Source organism: Thalia democratica, chromosome 1 (assembly GCF_965202585.1).
Source record: "Thalia democratica chromosome 1, ktThaDemo2.hap1.1, whole genome shotgun sequence".
NCBI lineage: Eukaryota > Metazoa > Chordata > Thaliacea > Salpida > Salpidae > Thalia > Thalia democratica.
Window position 1 is genome coordinate 46,853,520 of NC_139165.1, and position 18,307 is coordinate 46,871,826.

At 24.2% G+C, this 18,307-nt stretch overlaps 1 protein-coding gene across 1 annotated transcript; it reads left to right on the forward strand.

Moving 5' to 3' along the window:
- The first annotated feature begins 5,859 nt into the window (after window positions 1-5,859).
- LOC145836653 (uncharacterized) lies at window positions 5,860-11,850 on the forward strand. Its single transcript, XM_082944443.1, has 10 exons — window positions 5,860-5,987; window positions 6,243-6,398; window positions 6,864-7,008; window positions 7,129-7,264; window positions 8,016-8,223; window positions 9,760-9,822; window positions 10,154-10,309; window positions 10,561-10,705; window positions 10,941-11,076; window positions 11,497-11,850. Exons 1-10 carry the CDS (start codon window positions 5,884-5,886, stop codon window positions 11,691-11,693), a joined length of 1,446 nt encoding a protein of 481 aa, XP_082800569.1. The 5' UTR covers window positions 5,860-5,883; the 3' UTR covers window positions 11,694-11,850.
- The last annotated feature ends 6,457 nt before the right edge of the window (window positions 11,851-18,307 follow it).

Genomic DNA, 18,307 nt, shown 5'->3' on the forward strand with positions numbered 1-18,307 from the left:
GATCGGACACAAATGTATACCATAGAATTTTTTTTATAAAAAATAGTTCGGATATTAAAAAACTTGAATTTGCTTAAAACCTTGTCTGAATTTTATACAAGTATCTAACAAAGCCTTTTACAAAAAGCTGGCCGATTTTCCTATGAAAAGCTGCTTGTCAGCCGTTATTAACAAAAATTTAATTTAGTAATCAGAAAAAAAATAATTTAGATCAAGAGTATAACAAAATAAGCAATTAAGTTCCATAACTTTCATTAAAGAAAGCTGTGTTGTACAGTACTAAATTATTTTTTGTTTAATTGAATAATAAAAACTAAAACTTTATTTAGTGTCAATTGTTCCAACTCGTATAAAAGTAGATTTATTCGGACATAAATCAGTTATCATTATAAAAAATAGTTCCGATAGTAAAAAATTAAAATGTGCTTTATTCAAAGTCTAGATTTAATTTTGATAGTCATAAAAACCTTTCACAAGTAACAGACCAATTTTCTGCTGCCCGCGAGCCGTAATTATTTAGCAAGGAAAACCTACATTAGACTAAATACATGATAAAACTAGTAATAATAACAATTTTATTTTCGAAAACTTTAATTTAAAGAATTATGCTTTACATTAATAAATTTGTTCTTTGATTATTTTTATGAAGAGTTAAACTAAAGTTTTATTTTGAGTTAATTTTGTATCAATTTTTTGAATTGTTTAAGAATAAGTTTAATGTGAGTTATTTTCGTATTAAAATTTTAACTTTCACAAAAATAAATTAATTCAAATTTGATAGTTGATTTAGAATTGATTCAGGTGGGATTTAATCGGGTGTGTATTCGTCAGGTGGAAAGTGATCGGGTGGAAATTGATTCGTGTGGGAACCGATCCGGGTTGGAATTTAGCTGGTGGAAAATGAATCGGGTGGTAATTGATTAGGTTGGGAATTAATCGAGTGGAAAATGATTCGGGTGGATTTGATCGGGTGGGAATTGTTTTGATTGGAAATGATTGGATGGGAAATGATGCAGGTGGGAATTGGGCGGGTGGGAGTTGATTTGGGTTGTAATTGATCGGGTGGGAATTGATTCGGGTTGGAGTTAATCAGATTGAACTTGATTTGGGTAGGAAATAATTCGGGGTAGAATTGCGCGTGGGATGGAAATATCAGTATACCGATTGCTCATTAGCGAGAAATTTCGTAAAAGGGAGAAGAAGTATTTTAGAAGAATGAAGAGGACAAAAGAGTTTTAGCAATTAGTCAAGTTAATTTATCTTATATATTTTAAATATAATTTTTACAATTTTATGTTATTCATTTGATATACTTAAATGATAAGTATTTGTTAAAGTTTACTTTTTTATCTTTGCTTTATCTCCTTTTCATTTATTGTTCATGCAATATTTTACAGAATCTGTATTAAGTTTTATTCAGTATAATAAATTTAGTAAGGACAACGAGTGTGGTGAATTATGGAATGGAGCAAGTATATTATATATCAAATAAAAAACTAGGTACTTGTAATTATATATTTTTTCTTTTTGTAAGTCATTACTTCTAGGTCATTTATCATTAAAATGTTAGATGTAGTTAAAACCTTTAATTGAATGCATGTATACTTTTCGACATATTAGAACACTAGATTATCTTATAATTCTTTCTAAAAGGAGATAGTCAAAAACATACACTTATTTTTTTGTTTTGTTTTAACTGTGCTATGTAACTAATACCTTTAGTTACAAAAACTGTAAAAGAACTAGTAAAATCACATAAAATAATAGAATTTTTTTTTAACTATTCATAACTAATAAATTTGAAATAATATTTTTTGTACTTTGTTTGCATTGCTAGTTTTAAACAAACATATATTAAAAAGTATATCAAACATTTAGTCCGTTGTTTAAAATAAGAGTTTGATTTTCCAATTAAACAAGGAAAATAAGCAAAACTTCTTTTCACGAGTAAATAAAACAAACTCTAGTTAATATATTATTTAATTTTTTTTTCAAAATTTCACTACTTAGCAGAGTAGTTTTATATTTATAAATGTGTACTAAAATTAAATTCATATAAGTATAAATTGACTACATTTTCTCGGTTTTTTGTGCCACAGACTTGTTTTACTTATGAACAAGGTCTTTATGTGCTAAATGCTTTATTAGAGCTTTTAGCTTTAAATTAATCTAATGTTGTTTGACTAAACTTGTATTCTAACTTTAAATATTTAAAAAAACTTGTTTAACATGACCAAATAAACCAACTTCGAAAAGTTTTTATTAGATTTGTTTTAAAAGTAAGGTTAGTTTTTCAAAACTGCATAATACCTCTGAAGATTTTTTAAAAGCACACAATAACTTTACTCTGTTTTTTTATTAATATATAATATATTTAAGTTAATATTAAAACATTTTTGCATGAACTATTATAAGTAAATGATTTTAAGTAAGCAGTTAACCTACACTTAACTAGTTATCAGGTTAGTTTGACGTGGATTTTTGCAGTTAGTTAAAGGTTTAACTACCAAGTCGTAAAAAGACTTTAAGTTCTAATGTAGTACGATTTGATCTTAAGGCAAACAAAATCTGCCGTAAAGCTGTTAATTTTGTAAAACAAAACATGCTAATAGTTAAAAGTGCTTTTAGATGACTAAGAAATAAGAAAAATGTATTTTTTTACAAAAAACTTAAGTAAGCAGTTACCATTTAATATATTTAACAATGTTTAATAACTTAAAAATACTTAAAACCACCATAAGCTATTGAACAACCTCGCTAAAAGTTGTTTTATGACTAGTTTAAATTTATTTAGTAGAGAAGTAGTCTTTATTTTTGTATTCAAAAGCTTACTACACTTTAATTAACTCTTACTTTTGAAACTCATGTTAGTTTTTATTGATAAAAATGAGTCATAAAACTTTTTGAGGCTTATATTTCCATATAAAATAACTTAAAATTTTATGTAAAACTGAGACAACCAACTAACTTTTCTAAAGTAAGCAGATACTTTTGTTAGTTCGTCTCTAAAAATTTTATAGAACTTAACTTTTAAAGCAGCTCTTGATTTAACTTATAGCTGTAATATAGATTTTTAAGCCGTCGGGTACTTATAGTTATAAAGTAATATACTATTAAACTGAACATTGAGGTTTGTTTTTAAAAACCGTAAATATGTTTCAAATTTGCACTTAGCTTTGATTAAGAAATAATAGCCAAATAACTAAGTAGAAATACATGGCCCACGACGTATTAATTGGCTTGATAAAGTTTTGTGCAAAATAAATAAACTTAAGCTGTTTTTTAACAATTTTATTTAAATTTGCTTTCAGATTTTCAATTCATACTAAACGATCCCATTATTTTAATTTTGTTTTTAAAGGTTTTTTAGCTTAGTTTTTCAAAATGATGCCCGCTAACACTTTTCTGGTGTTTTGCGCTAAATAAAAAAAACTTGCCGAACCCTATCTCAATTTTTCGCCCTGAAATGTTATGTTCAACACAATTTAGCGTAATTATTAAATGTAAAGAGGTAATTACATTTTTTTAATATTAGTTTTTAATATACCTTTTTGACTTTTACAAAAGAAAAAAATCTTCGAGATTTAAAGGTACTTGCAGGTATACAGCTTTGACCACAAAGGTGCTTAACAAAGTTTGTTGTGAATGCTTTAGGGTAGAGCAATTTTAGTAAGGCCGGTTAGATTTACAGCAATCGTTTTTATGTTTTGGGCTGAATTCGCTAAGTACAGGTCTTTGTTGACTGAGTAATTTTTAAAATTTATGACATCTAACAAACAAAGTCCTTAAAAGCAAAAATGTATTGAAATGATTATTTCATAATAACTACTTTTTATTTTAATAAAAAATCTCAATTTTATTTGTTTTGCAAAAGATACTTTAAACAAAAAAAAAAGTCGCATGCTAGAAATTCTGCTTAACGGATGGGCCTTATATTGCCCACTACATACTCTAAGTGTTCTAAGAAAATAAAACTATGAAAATGTTTAAAAACTAACTATGTTTCAACAAACTTAAGTAATAACTGAAAACAAAAATTAGTTTTTTGTAAATTAGCATACACTTTTATGTCAGTACAAATATAAATGTTTAATGTTTTTTAACCTAAAATGTGATTTAACACAAAATAAAAGTTTGTAAAAACTGCATAAAAGTTTGTGTAGATATCAGATCAAAATAGTTACACACCGTAATAAAAAATAAACATTACAATTATCAAAAATTTTATAACAATAAAAAATATTTGCATTAATTTTGCGGAAATTCCCCAAAATCTTTTGTAATCATTTAGCTACAAAAATGTATTTTTTAGTAAAAACTTTCAAATTTAAAACATTTTAAAATAAACACTTTTTTTCAAAGTTTTAACAGTTTTTTCAATTTACTTTTTAGCTAAAACGAGTATTACTTAATTTCTTCATATAAGTTCGCATACAGCTAAATTTAGAAAACTATGCTTGTTAAGGTTTTAATTTGTAACTAACTGTCAAGGTTTATAAACATAACAGTTAGTTTACATGAAGAAAAAACCTTTAAAACACTTATTTAAAAACGAAGTGTTATAAAAAGTTCTAAGAATTTTTACAAAATGTAAGATCTATGAAAAAAAAACTTATAATAAGAAGATAGCTTTAACAAGGTAAGGTTTTTTTAGTTTATTTATTAAGTTTTTTTTAATACTTATTTAAATTTGTTTTACTTCAGAATGTTCAGCTTATATTTCATTAAAATTTTTAAAATGTTTTAAGTAAAATATATCTCTCACTTTTGTATTAAAATTCTAATATGAAAAAAAGTTTAAGTTTAAAAGTTATCAACTATTATTTTTGTAAGAATTAACATTTATCTTTACTTTCATGTTGTAATTAAATAATTTTCTTTAAAAATTTCTTAATTTTTAATATTTTAAATTTATAATGAACTGGAAGTTATTTGTTTAAATAATAAAACTTGGTTAGTTTTTTATCTTTAAAAAAAAAGTGTACTAAAGTCGTTCACAATTAAGCAAACACCACTTAAATTTTCATGTTGGTTTTAATACTGTTTATGTTTATACAAGTTTTTAATGTATAAATATATATAGTATGTTTTTTCAATGAAATTTGTGCACTTGCAAACTGCTCTTTAAAAATTTATTGAAATTATAATACTACTAAAGTTATGCATGTATTAATTTTATTATAAAAGAGCTTTATAAACTAAATAAATTACGAAATGGCAAACAACTTCTTTCCGCTGTATTTTGATTTAAACGCCTTACAACTACAAATGGGAAATTTTAGCCACGTCACATTTCATGCTAAAAAAATAAAGAAACGACAGGTTGAAAACTTAGTAACAATGGCCACAAGCGATCATAGCTTCTTTGTTTGTTCTAACCAGTTTTCTATGGACACTACAAACTCAAATGAAAACAAATACTTTTTTTTTCTAAATTCATCATGTTTGCCAAGTCATGCCAGCGCGCGTTTTAAACAAAAATGTAGCCACAGCAACCTGGGCGTAGTTTTTATTTGATTAAACAAATGTATAATTGCCAGCATTTAATAATTTAGTGTCATTATTGCGTTTTGATGCCTTGAAGTGACAGCTCAGAATTGTTATTTTGAGTTTTATTTTGTTTTAGATGGTTAGAAACAACATTTTTAAATTTCTTTTTTATAACGTACAACATTAGACAATATTAAAGTTTTGTTATTTTTTTAATTTTTTTATTTGCATGCAGTTTGATGTTTGATAGTTGATCTAATTAATTTGCTTGTTTTTTAAAGAAATAGTTTGTTGTTTATGTAAACCTTTTTATGTTTTTATTATTTTGAAACTAAATTCAATAAAATAAATAAACTATAAATTCAAACTAGTTCTTAAAAGTTTTTTTTAAACATGGGATCAAAGCCAAGTTCAGCAAAGAAAAGTGATGTAGATGTCAGCTCTTCTACAAAGGGAGACGTAGAATTTTATTGGGACCAACGCAGTCCGCCATCAAGGTAAAAAAAAGTACAAAAATAATAGTAAAGTATATAAAAGTATATTTGTGTTAATAAATTAGTAAATTAAAACACTTTTTGCTTATTGAGTAGCATATAATACAAAAAAAAATCACTTTTATTTTTGGTTATTAAGTTTAGTTTTAGTTTTAAGATATACATTTGAGTTAAGTTAACATTATTTGTTGCTTAAAATTTTTTTTAATATTTCACAAAAAATAGTAAACGTTGTTTAAAAAATGATACTGTTTTTAGGTGCGTTCACATGGTGCTTAAAGCCCTGGGAGAGCCTTTTGTTGAAAAAAAGCTTGACTTGTTCAAAGGGGAACACAAGAGCCCGGAGTTTCTGAAAATAAACCCCGAAGGAAAGGTACCAGCAATCAAGCACGGAAGTTTCTCGTTGGGAGAAAGGTAATAACAAGGTTTTAAGTGTACTGATTACTTAAATAAAACAACTTTTTGTCAAAGCTGAAAAATATACAATAAATAATTGACATTAATTAATGATTTGTTGTAAATTTAAACTGTTATAAAATATCTATTTTGCTCATTTAAGTTCATATTAAGTACTAACTATATAGTTATCAGTGTTTTTGCTTAATAAAGATTCGTTTTTAATATTTTTGTTAAAATGGTAAAACACTTACATATGATATTTAATCAACTAAGCTGGTGATTCTTTACACTTTAACCATAAAATAGTTTTAAGTAGTTAAAAAAGTTTTTGATACTTAATAACTTTAAAAAGTTAGTTTATTAAGTTTGATGAGTTATATAACGCTACTATCAAAACATTATATATTTAAACATTTTACACACAACAAAAGTTTTTTTTGATCAGAATAGAATACGTTTATATTAATATACTATTATCAGTCGAGCAATAGCGATGTACTTGTGCAATACCAAACAGTCAGCTGCATCGAAATCTTTGTATCCGCGCGACGCAGCCAAGAGGGCCAAAGTGGACAAGCTGCTGTTGCTTAGCGACGAAGTTAACAACGCAGTCATGAAACAAATTGTTCGTACCTTGATTTAAACTCTGAGCAAATTTATAACTTTTAGTGTCTTTTCGTTGATAATTTTTATTTAAGCTATTGAAAAATATTTATCTTTCAAAAACGATTTTATAAAATTATAGAACCTTATCGGAGTGATGTTCCGAGGAGAAGGTCAAAACCCGGACGAAATAGAAGAAGCGGCGAAGGCAATGAAAATAGTTGCGGATTGCTTGAAAGGAAATAAGTTTGTGGCTGGAGACAGCGTCACCATTGCTGGTTTGTTTTGTGTCTTAATACTTAACACTCGTAGCTTGGTTGTTTCATATGTTTTATTAAGTAACAAATTGGTTTTTTTTTTAAGAGAAACTTTTGGTTATCATAAGTGTTTGTAAAAGTTAAGCAAACAGTAAATATTAAACACTCACCAACTTTTAGTAAATATTTACCTATACGACAGAGTACTTAGTAAATGTGGTTTTTAAAGCACAAATGATGTTTTATTTAATAAAAAAAAGTTTATTTTTTCAAAAAATGAATACAACTAGTAATAACAAAGGACATAAATTATTTACTACTTTGTAGTTTGTTTTTAAGTCTACTTGCTCAAATTTATCAAAGTTTGTCCAAAATACTATTTTAAGTATTAATTCTATTCTAAGTACTTGTACAAAGATAAAAAGGTAGGTAGCTAGATAACATATATCACGGCTATAAAACTTTGTATTTATACAAAAATTAAAATTCTGCAATTTGATTAAGTTAGTAAGTAAAAACAAGTTTTAAGCTCTAGTTTATTATGAAATGTTTTCACTTATACAACAAACTAATATAACTTATATATAGATAATTTTAAAATATGTTTTTTAGTCTATACTTTTATGAAAAAAAGTATGAAAGATTAAAAAATGTTTTTTCTACGATGAAAAATTTAAAACCAACTGTGTTATTATATATTGTATTACAGTAGAACTTAAATAACAGAAAAATGTGCAAGTAAGTAGAATGAACAAAAATTTTTATTTCACAGATTTTTTCATGGCCATGCCTTTCATACTGTACAAGATGTGCACGGACGTTGAAACAGTGGAAAAGTATCACACCTACGAGGGAGCTGAAGCTGTTATCGCTTGGATGGGAAGAATCAGGGCGTTGCCTTATTTCGATGAAGTCAACAAGGAGGGAACGGAACAGCTTGGTGCATTGTACAAGTCGAAGCTTAAAGCTCTTGAGGACTAAAAATAACTTTTTGAATTTTAAGAAACAACTTAATAAGTCATTTTATTTTGTGTTTTAGGTGACTTAAAACGATTTACTGTGTTTTTAAAGAACTTGGTAAACTTTTAATTGAATTACTCTTAAAATGTTACCTCTTTATTTTTAGTTGTTTTGTAGATTTTGCCAATAAAAGTTTTAGGTTTGATGCATGTGTATTTTATAATTTGAACTAATTTGGAAAATAAAACAGCATGTAAACTTTAAAGAAAGTACTTATTTATTATTTATAATAAAAAATTTTTTTTTAGTTGTTAAAAGTGCTCTAAAATAAACAAGTAAAAAGTAATGATAAGTAATCATTGTAGATTTAGTACAGCTAAAGTTGTGAGTTTTAGTTAATTTTCGATATACTTAATATGTCTCAATACAAGAAAATAGTAAAACATAAACTATCTTATTTTATATTGCTTATCTTAGCTTTAGTGAGTTAGAAAGTTTAGTACATTTTGAATATAGTTTTGATTTAAAATCTAATTTACATTTTTTAAATTTAAAGTGTTTAATTTTCTAAATGTTTTCTCAAGTAATTAATTAGTTTTTTAAAGCATACGACCAAACTACTAACTTATTACACTTTGAACTTCTTCGTATTTACAAATGAGCAATTCTATTGGTTTGTTTTTTTCTAATTTAGAAACAAGTAAAAATTTTAGTTAAAGTGAAAGTACAAGTTATTATAAACATGAAACTATCAGTTATTTTTATCTGTATAAGACAACAAAAGTAATTTTTATTTTCAAAAAAAGTCATATCCATTTCATAGTATAAAAAGTCCAACATAATATTTATTTAGATTCTGACTCTATATCTAAACATATGTTGTTTATAGCAATGAAACAATTTAAAATAATCTAAAGTGTAAGAGTAAAAAGTAGTAGAAATAGGAATATAACTCAATATTTTTAAAAAATCAATGATATAAAAACTGCAAAAGAAAATAAATTATAAGAATTCGATTAAACACTGTCTTACGGAGATTATTATTACTTTTTTAATATGTTTTTTAATACATGTAAACGAAGTTGATTTAGAATTTTGACAATGCAAAGACTTTTCTTTTCAGCAAAAAAATCAAAAACTAGTAATTATAATATCAGTTATGATTTATAAAGTTTTTGAATCAAATCTTATGAAATTAATTTATAGTTCCAAGAGAAAATTCTATTTACAATTAAATAACTACAGAATGAATGATAAAAGTTTGTCTCTACAGAAATTAGATAATAGTAATTATAATGATGTTTTAATAATATAAAATGTTACAATTAATGTAGTTTAATTCCAAGAATTGATCAATTACTACAAAATAACATATATCATAACTTTTTGTTAATGTAATAATAGTTTTAGCATCATTAATAACTAGTATTATAAAACTTTAATAATTTAGTACTTTGTTTTAAGAAATGTTAAAATGGTTTTTAGATTATACTTATAGAATCTAATTTATTTTAAAAACCAAATTGTAAATATTAAAAAATGGGCTCAAAACCAAGCACAGCTGCAAAAGACCAGGGACAAATTGAAGTGTGGTGGGACTACAGAAGTCCACCGTCCAGGTTATAATTCTGTTCTGTATTAGTAAACAAGATTTTGAGTAACTTTAAATTTAAGTCGTTTTTTGTGCTTAAAAGTTATAATGATATATTTAATTATTGTTTGGTGTTTTTAACTAATACCCAACTAATAATCTTCAAAGAAGCCACTATTTTAGCCTTATGTTGGAACATATTATCAACTAGTTCTTAAAGTCTAGTCTTTAAGCAAAAAAGCTTACTTTAAAATAAAAAATTTTGATTAATGACGACTATTTACTTAGTCTAACACAAAAACTCTAAATTTATACAAATTTTCCGATGTAACAAAATTTTTATCTGTTAAATTATTTAGATGCGTTATTATGACATTCAAAGCTCTAAACGAAAAGTACGTCGACAAACAAATTGATCTTTTCAAAGGAGAAAACAAATCAGAGGCATACTTGAAAATCAACCCACTCGGTAAAGTACCAGCTATCAAGATGGGAAACTTTACTTTAAATGAAAGGTTAGACTAGTTTTATAACAATTTGTCTTTTTAACCTCTACAATCAAATATCATCTGTCACTAGAAAATCATGCTACATGTATTGAAATATAGCAGAAATTGTAATAAATAATTGATTGAAACTAAACTTATAAATACTTATTTGTGTTTGGTTTGCTAAATAATAAGTTATATGTTTTAGTTTGTAAATTAAAACCTCTACTTTTTTAAATTTTAACTGTTTCAAAGTATCATAAACCAATTTTTTTTAGTAAAGCAATCGCATGTTTCGTGTGCAACAAGTTCGACACAGCAGCATCCAAGCGCTTGTACCCGAGAGAACCAATGAAAAGAGCAGAAGTTGACCGCCTCCTCATCATGGCTGATGGAGTGATGGGCCAGATCAATAAACAAATTGTTAGTTTTATGTGAAATATTGTTGAAAGTTTTAAATTCTATGCATAACTTACTGTTAACAAACTAATAATTTTATTTTTTTAAATATTAAAACTACGTTTAAAAAGATAGAATTAGTTATACTTTCTGAAAACTTAGTGAAAAGAAGACTTATGGAAAAAGATTAGTCTATTTAGCTTTAAATAAATTTGATTATGAGTCAATGCCATTATAGAAAAAAAAATGTTTTATTCAGAATTTGTTCGGAGTTTTGTTTGGAGGGCAGAAACCCGATAGAGACCAAATGGACGAAGCGGTCAAGGCAATTGATATGGTAGCAACCGAACTTGGCACTAGTCAATGGCTTACTGGTGATAACATGACCATAGCTGGTTAGAATATTTAAACTTAATTATAAACCAGTCTTTCCCTTTTACATTTAACTATATATAAAAATAATTTTTATAACGGTTTATATACTGTCAGTAGCATTTTTTTCAATAGTACTTAAAACTATCAGTAGAAAAAGTATAAATGTATTAAATATAGTACATAGATATTTATTTCAATAAAAATTAAAAAACAGTACACATTAAGCACTGTATAACTTTAAAAAAGTATAGTACGAAAGAATTTTGAGTTTATTATTCTTTTACTGTTTTCTTTTACCAATTTTAAAAATCTACTATACATTTTATTTTACTTGATGCTTATTAGTTTTTTATTATTTAAATGGTTGATAAAACTCTATAAAAAAAGGTATAAAAAATATTCATAATTAAAAAAGTTTTATTTGATACATTTAATATCAGACTTTTTCGTCGCAACTCCATTCTTTTTGTACGGAATTTGCACGGATGCCGACAACTTGGAGGAGTTTTTCAAGCACAAAGGAGGAGACAAGGTGAGAAGTTGGCTGAAACGAATCAAAACTCTTCCTTATTTCGAAGAAGTCAACAAAAAAGGATTGGAAGCTATTAAAGCAGTATATGAGTCAAGACTTCAGTAGGAAAAATAAGGGCACAAAATTAGTACTATATTTTTTTTTCTTATAACGCAGCTGAAAATGAATAATATTAAATAACTAGTACTATTTGATATAATATTTTTTTTTTGTTATATTTAAGTAAATAGTAAGTTAATTTGAATTCAGACCAAAAAACATATTTTTCACTGATAATAAATTTCTAAAACATTTTGTGTAGTTTGTTTTTCTGCTAGTACAACTGTATGTATATATACATATACAACTAACATACAACTAACTAATATTTAAAGCATTACTTAAAAGAAATAAAGATGGTGAAAAATTTTTACACATTACATACAAATTTTAACAAGAATTTTTCTTTAATACTTTGTTTTAGTAATTTTTAAACCAGAAACGAAATAAAAATTTAAAACTACAAAATTTAAAATTAGTTTTTGTATTAGTTTTATATTCAATAAAAACTATTTTGTAACACTAATATTCTGTTAAACTATTAGTTCGCATATTTTTTGTACTTTTTCGACTTAGAAACTTTTGCGTAAATTCCAAATAACTAAGTGATAAAGACCAATCAAGAGAACTTACAGTAAAAACTAGCAAAATGTGTACTTGTTTTATGACTGATGATTTAATTGTTATATTCAAATATTTTAGTTTCAATCAAAATATTTTAAGTACCTAATTTAAAACAATAAAGATTCAAACCTAGTATTAGTTTTAACATAATTTTTTACATTATTTACAAAGTTTATAAACGGTTGTTCACTTTTTTTTTCAATTTTTTTAAACAGCATCTTAGTCGTTCTTATAGATTAGTTCATAACATAAATAGATTGTATATATAGATATATGAACAGTTGAATTGGTTAGATGCATACATAAAAACAAGCTTCTGTTTTTTTATTGATAATCAAGCATTTTTTTAAAGTCATCAAAATCTATAAAGCTAATTATGATTTTCAAAGAAACATTTCTGATTTTAATTATGGTTTTGCTTTATTTAGAAAAAAAATTTTTGATTCTAGTAAAGTTTAAAGAACACTATACAATATACTTACGCATGAATATATTTGTGCTTTAAAAAAGTTAGGCTATAAAGTTTTATACCGATTTAAATGAGACAAAAATCTAAGAAGTAAAAAGACTATAAACGAGTCTTAAATGAAAACTATTAACTTATACAGCAATACTTTTTTATTGCACTTAAAAAAGCAAAAAATTGCAAAAAAAAAAAAGATCCACAACCTAAAACACAACGACAAAAAACAATGTATATACATATTAAAAGTAAACAGAAAGTTTATTACAACTATTCATTTTATAAATGTTTTGAAAACTGTAGCATAATTTTTTTATTTTATGTAAAAGTTTCAGAATTATGTAAATCTATAATATAGTTTTAATAAGTACAACAATTAACAAAATATAGCAATAAGTAAAAGTGAAACTTATTCATGAAACTTTTCGGCGTATTAAAACAATGTTATTTAAGTTTGATTACCTTATTAGCTATGATATAGAAAGCTTAATTTTTATAAAAAAAACAAATCAATTTTAGAATGTTTTTTTTAATATCACTATTAATTAAGTTTTTTATCTAGTTAAATAGCATATAAAATTAAAAATAATTATACAACTACTTCATTGTATCTAACTCTATATTATCTTTCACCATTGTTTTAAATTATTGGTTTACTCTTAACAACATTCAAATTTGAAAAATTTAAATTAAATTAGTGAACAAGCTTTATTTCTATGCCTTATTTTTAGTTAATATATGAGTTAAAGCATAAATAAAAATTTATAAAACCTTGTGGTTTTTTAATAAGTTTGTCAGTTTTAGAATCATATCTAAGTAATTAAAACATTTATATTTTGCTGTTTACTACGTTTCACCTTGTGGTTTAAATATATAACAATGATTTTAATAGTTCTATAAACATAACTGTATAATTTGAAAATACTTTAAAACTTGTTTTTTAATTAAGTAGTTTAAAACAAAGAGTTTGTTAGGAGAGAGTGACAGAAAGAAAATAATTTTACTGCACCTACCTTTAAACTACTACACGAGCTCATTAGTTAAATAAGCTATTGTACAGCTGTTTAAAGTAATAAAACTATTTTTATAAAGATTATTAGAAATTATTAAAAGAAGAAAATAGAGTTTTTAATGTTATTTAGACTATGTTTATATTTCATCAACGTTATACTTCTTAGATTTTTTTTTATAGATACAGCTACTGTAAAGAGTTTAACTTTTCCAGTATAACTTTAGCTATTTATAGAGTTGTTGTTTATAATTTACAGTAGTTAAATCAAAGCTGCCTACATAAAGAAATTATTTTTCATGTATACATAGTATTAGTTTTTTAAACTTTAAGTTGTCTCAAGAACTTAGAGTTTTTTATTTAACTAGCTACGAGTAAGGTTAGTTTTTCAAATAAGAAGATAGTTTAGAAGTCAAAACTTAGTACAAAAAACAACAATTATGTTTTTTGTTAGCTTAAACAGTTCAATTTATGACGCTTTACTTTATGTATTCGTTCACAAGACATACAGCTAAAAATAAAATGAAATTTGCACGGATTAAAACAGATTTAAAAATTTTGTTGAAATTTTTGATTGGAAAAATATACTTATACAGATATTTATAAAAACAATTTTTGTGATATATTGTAATTAAGTAGTACTAAAAATTAAACCAAGTTTGAAAAAAAACACTCTTATTTTAGTTTTAAAATTGTATTATAGACTAACTTAATATGTCTCAGTTCCTAGTTTCTTTATATAGCTTTTTGTAACAAACTGTAAATACAAATACCTTAATTTTTTTTGTGAATAAAGAGACAAATGTTTTAATCAGTGATTTTTTAATTAATAATAAAAATATTTTGACAAAACTGCTAAAAACAAATTTCATAAGTTTTTTGTAGTTTTTTTTTTGGACGTAAACTTAGTTTTTTTTTTCTTGTTATATTCGCAGACTATCAAGTTGACTTTTACAAACTGTCCTGATAGTTTAGAAACTTTTTATTAGTCATTAGTAGTATTATACACTGTACTTGGAATTCAGTCAAGTCTTTAATAAAGAAGATATTAATAAAACTAATTGTATTAAATCTAAAAAGTTCGTGTGCAAAAACAAATTTCTAAAAGATTCCAACATGTATATAGCATTTTCATTTGCTATAAAATACCCTTTAAAATATTGATTTGTAAATTAAGATATTTAAGTATTAAACTCATTTTAAAATTCCAAAAATTTCATTACTAAAAATTTCATACAACTAATTTAACGAGTAATTTTTTTATTGTTTTTGACGCTATGTAATAAAACAACGATAGTACAAGAAAATAAAAGTATTCGGTATTTTTTTTCTTTTACAACTATTATAAATTAACTAAAAAAATTATATTTCTTATGGTTTCTTTGTTCTAAAACTAATTTTAAAAATAACAAAATTTTTTTTGAAATTTATAAATACTTTGAATTAAAAACTATACTTTTGTTTCAGTTGATACATGTTAGTTAAAAAAAAACTAATATTTCTTTAATTAGTAATTAAAAGGTAACGTATAATTATGACTTACTTTTGTCTTACTTTTGTTCTTGTGTACATACTTTTTATTTTATGTTTTATTATTTTAATCAATGTCCTGAAAACTTGCTTTAAATTAAAAAAAATTATATAAAAAGGTTTGTTAAATAAACTATTGAAAAATAGTACTTTTAAATTTTTTCATTAAGTAAATAGCAGTTGTAGCCACTTAAGTTTTAGATAAGTTATTATCTAGTTGTAAAAGGAGTCGATTACTAGCAAAGTTTTGATCGAACATTCAACAATTTCCTATGTTTAATCTACACAACTTAATCTCAATTGCCTAAAATTAAACCTTAAACTTTATAGTTTGAAGGGAGTTTTAGTTATAAAAGTATCCTGTTTTATCATTTTAGGTTATTTTTTAAACATCTAATTAGTTAGCGGTGATTTTCGTTTTACAAATACAATTTCTTAAAATCACTTTTATTTTAAGTTTACAAACATCGTTTATTTATTTTTCAATGCTAAATTTGCTGTTATTTAAGCATAGCTGTATTTATGCATCATAGAAGTAAAACCAAACTACTATTTTAGCTTTTAACTTAGTTTTATAGTATTAACTTTTTTTAGATATATAATAAAAAAAGGGTCAACGATTTTTAAATAACCCTTTTACTAGATTTATATTTTTTTCAAGTTTTTTGAAAATAGATGCTTAAGTTGCGTTTAAAATTTACAATATTGTTCTTTTACGCTTTAAGCTACGTAGACTTAACAATATAAACCTTTTCAACATAAAGTATTACTTTTTTCAGACATTAAATACATAGAATGCTATAAATACTTTAAATTCGAGTTTTTGCTTACTATAAAAAAAGGTTAATTGCTTAAACGTGAAAATAAATGCATAAAAAAACTGTTTGTAGTTGAACTTGTTTCGTTTTAATTATTTAAAACAGCAGAAATGTTTCTTCTGGTTATAAAGCATACTTGAATAATGCAAATCGGAAAAGACTAAGTAAGATTTTTCTTTCACTTGAAATTTTAAGTAGACAATTGCTCTGTAGTGTATGTACTGAGTATTTATTAGAAAATAGATAAAAAATATGTAATTTGATTACTGGTTCTGCTTTAAAAGTTGGCAAATAGAAGTTGAAATAAACTTTTACGATTAGATTTTCTTTAACTACAATTTAAAAACCATGCAATTAATTTTGTTGAATTTTAACTAACTTTAAATTATCTTCTGACATAATGTTCACATAAAATATTTGTACAAATTTATAAGTTGTCTCATTTTTCAATTTTTTGATTTATATGTAACGAGTTTGACTTAATTTAAAGTATTGTTTAAAAAATCATCACACTTTCTTTAAAAACTCTCAAAATAAGCGCATCGCTAAATAAAAATACAGAATGAACAATATAGAAGGTTATTCTAAATGGTAACACCGAAAGTTGCTTTTAAAAACTTGAAGTATAATGATCTAAATTTATTGATTTTTACTAAAATTTACATTTATGCGGAACCAAACATGAAGTATATTACTGAAGTGTTACAAAACATAAACCTTGAAAGTGTTAAATACAGATTTATTCATTTAAAACGGTATTCAGTTGGCATATTTAACCTTTTATCGAGTTAAAAAAAGTTAAAGATAAATTAGAAAACTAAGTATGAACAAAAACAACTTCATTACAAAACTTAGACTGAATCTTTATTTTTTTAATTTTTTACGCATGCTTAAGTTTACAAAAACAAAAAAACGCAACAAGGTTATGCAAACATTCTTGCCCTAAATTTTTCTTAATACTCAAATAAAAGTAAAATATATCAAATTTTTTTGTAGAAAACTTTTTTTATTTAATTTTTAAACCAAAAAAAATAGTACATTTAAGTAATTTATGTCTTCTAGTTTGATACAGGTTGAGTGCTTAAAGATACCTACATAGTACAATATTTATTTAATAGTATTATCAATTAGTGTTAGAAAAGTAAATTATATTTTAATTTAAGTTTTAAAAAAAACTTGTAATTTTTTTTAAAGAGATAATTCTATATTGATAAATTTATATATTTTAGACTTCTTTTTTTTAACAGAAAAGTAAGAAATTGTTTGATCGAATTAAAGATTTTTTTGTGTATATTTATGTAAAAATATGTTAGGTATACTGCAACTATATTTTTATAGAAGATACTAAAGTACTAAGTTTAGATGCTATTTTTTTAAACATGACAATAAAAAGTGTTAGTAAAATTGTAGTATTAAATTTATAATATTATTTTTCAAATTAATAGTCTTTAAGATAAAAAAGCAGTTACACAGAAAAGCTAATTACATTTTAATTAATACTATAAAAGAATTAATGGCTTTAAAGTATCTATTTAAAATAGTATCAAGTTAATAGCTTGATGGTTATATTAATTTAACATTTCTAAATAAACAGTTTTTCAAACAAAATATTGTAAAGCTTTTAAGCAATTGAGAGCAGTGAGATATAGCAATTTGTATGTTAGTTTGTAATTTTTTTTCTTATAACAAAAACAATATAAGCTTCTGTTTAAACACAACAAATAAGTTTGAGTTATTTTTTAAAGTTAGAAGATGTACAAATTAAAAAGATACTGTTAGTTTTAATTTCAAATAGGCGATACAAAAGGTAGACTTTTTTTTGTATATTTTTTGACATTTAAAAAAAGTTATAACAATTTTTTGGCAAATTCATTTTAACAAGCCTTCAGAATTAAATAGAGCTTTAAAACTAATATTTTTTTATAGTCTTGTTTTGCTAAACTTTTATTACTTAATCTTATAAAAACTAAAGTTTGTAAGTGACTACCTTGTAAAAGTGTAGTTAAATACCAAAATTATTTTTTTATTCAATTTAAATAAGCTTTTTTGTGTGAATTAGGTTTTAAAACTAAATTGTTGTAACTTTAAAAATACATTTGGTAAACGATGTAATCAATAATATTATATAATAAAGTAATATTATAGGTAAGTAGGTAAAAATTTATAAGATCGTATTTTAAATAATTTTGTTTATTTTGTATTACAAAGGTGTTGCTTGCTTTACACAATTTTGTGC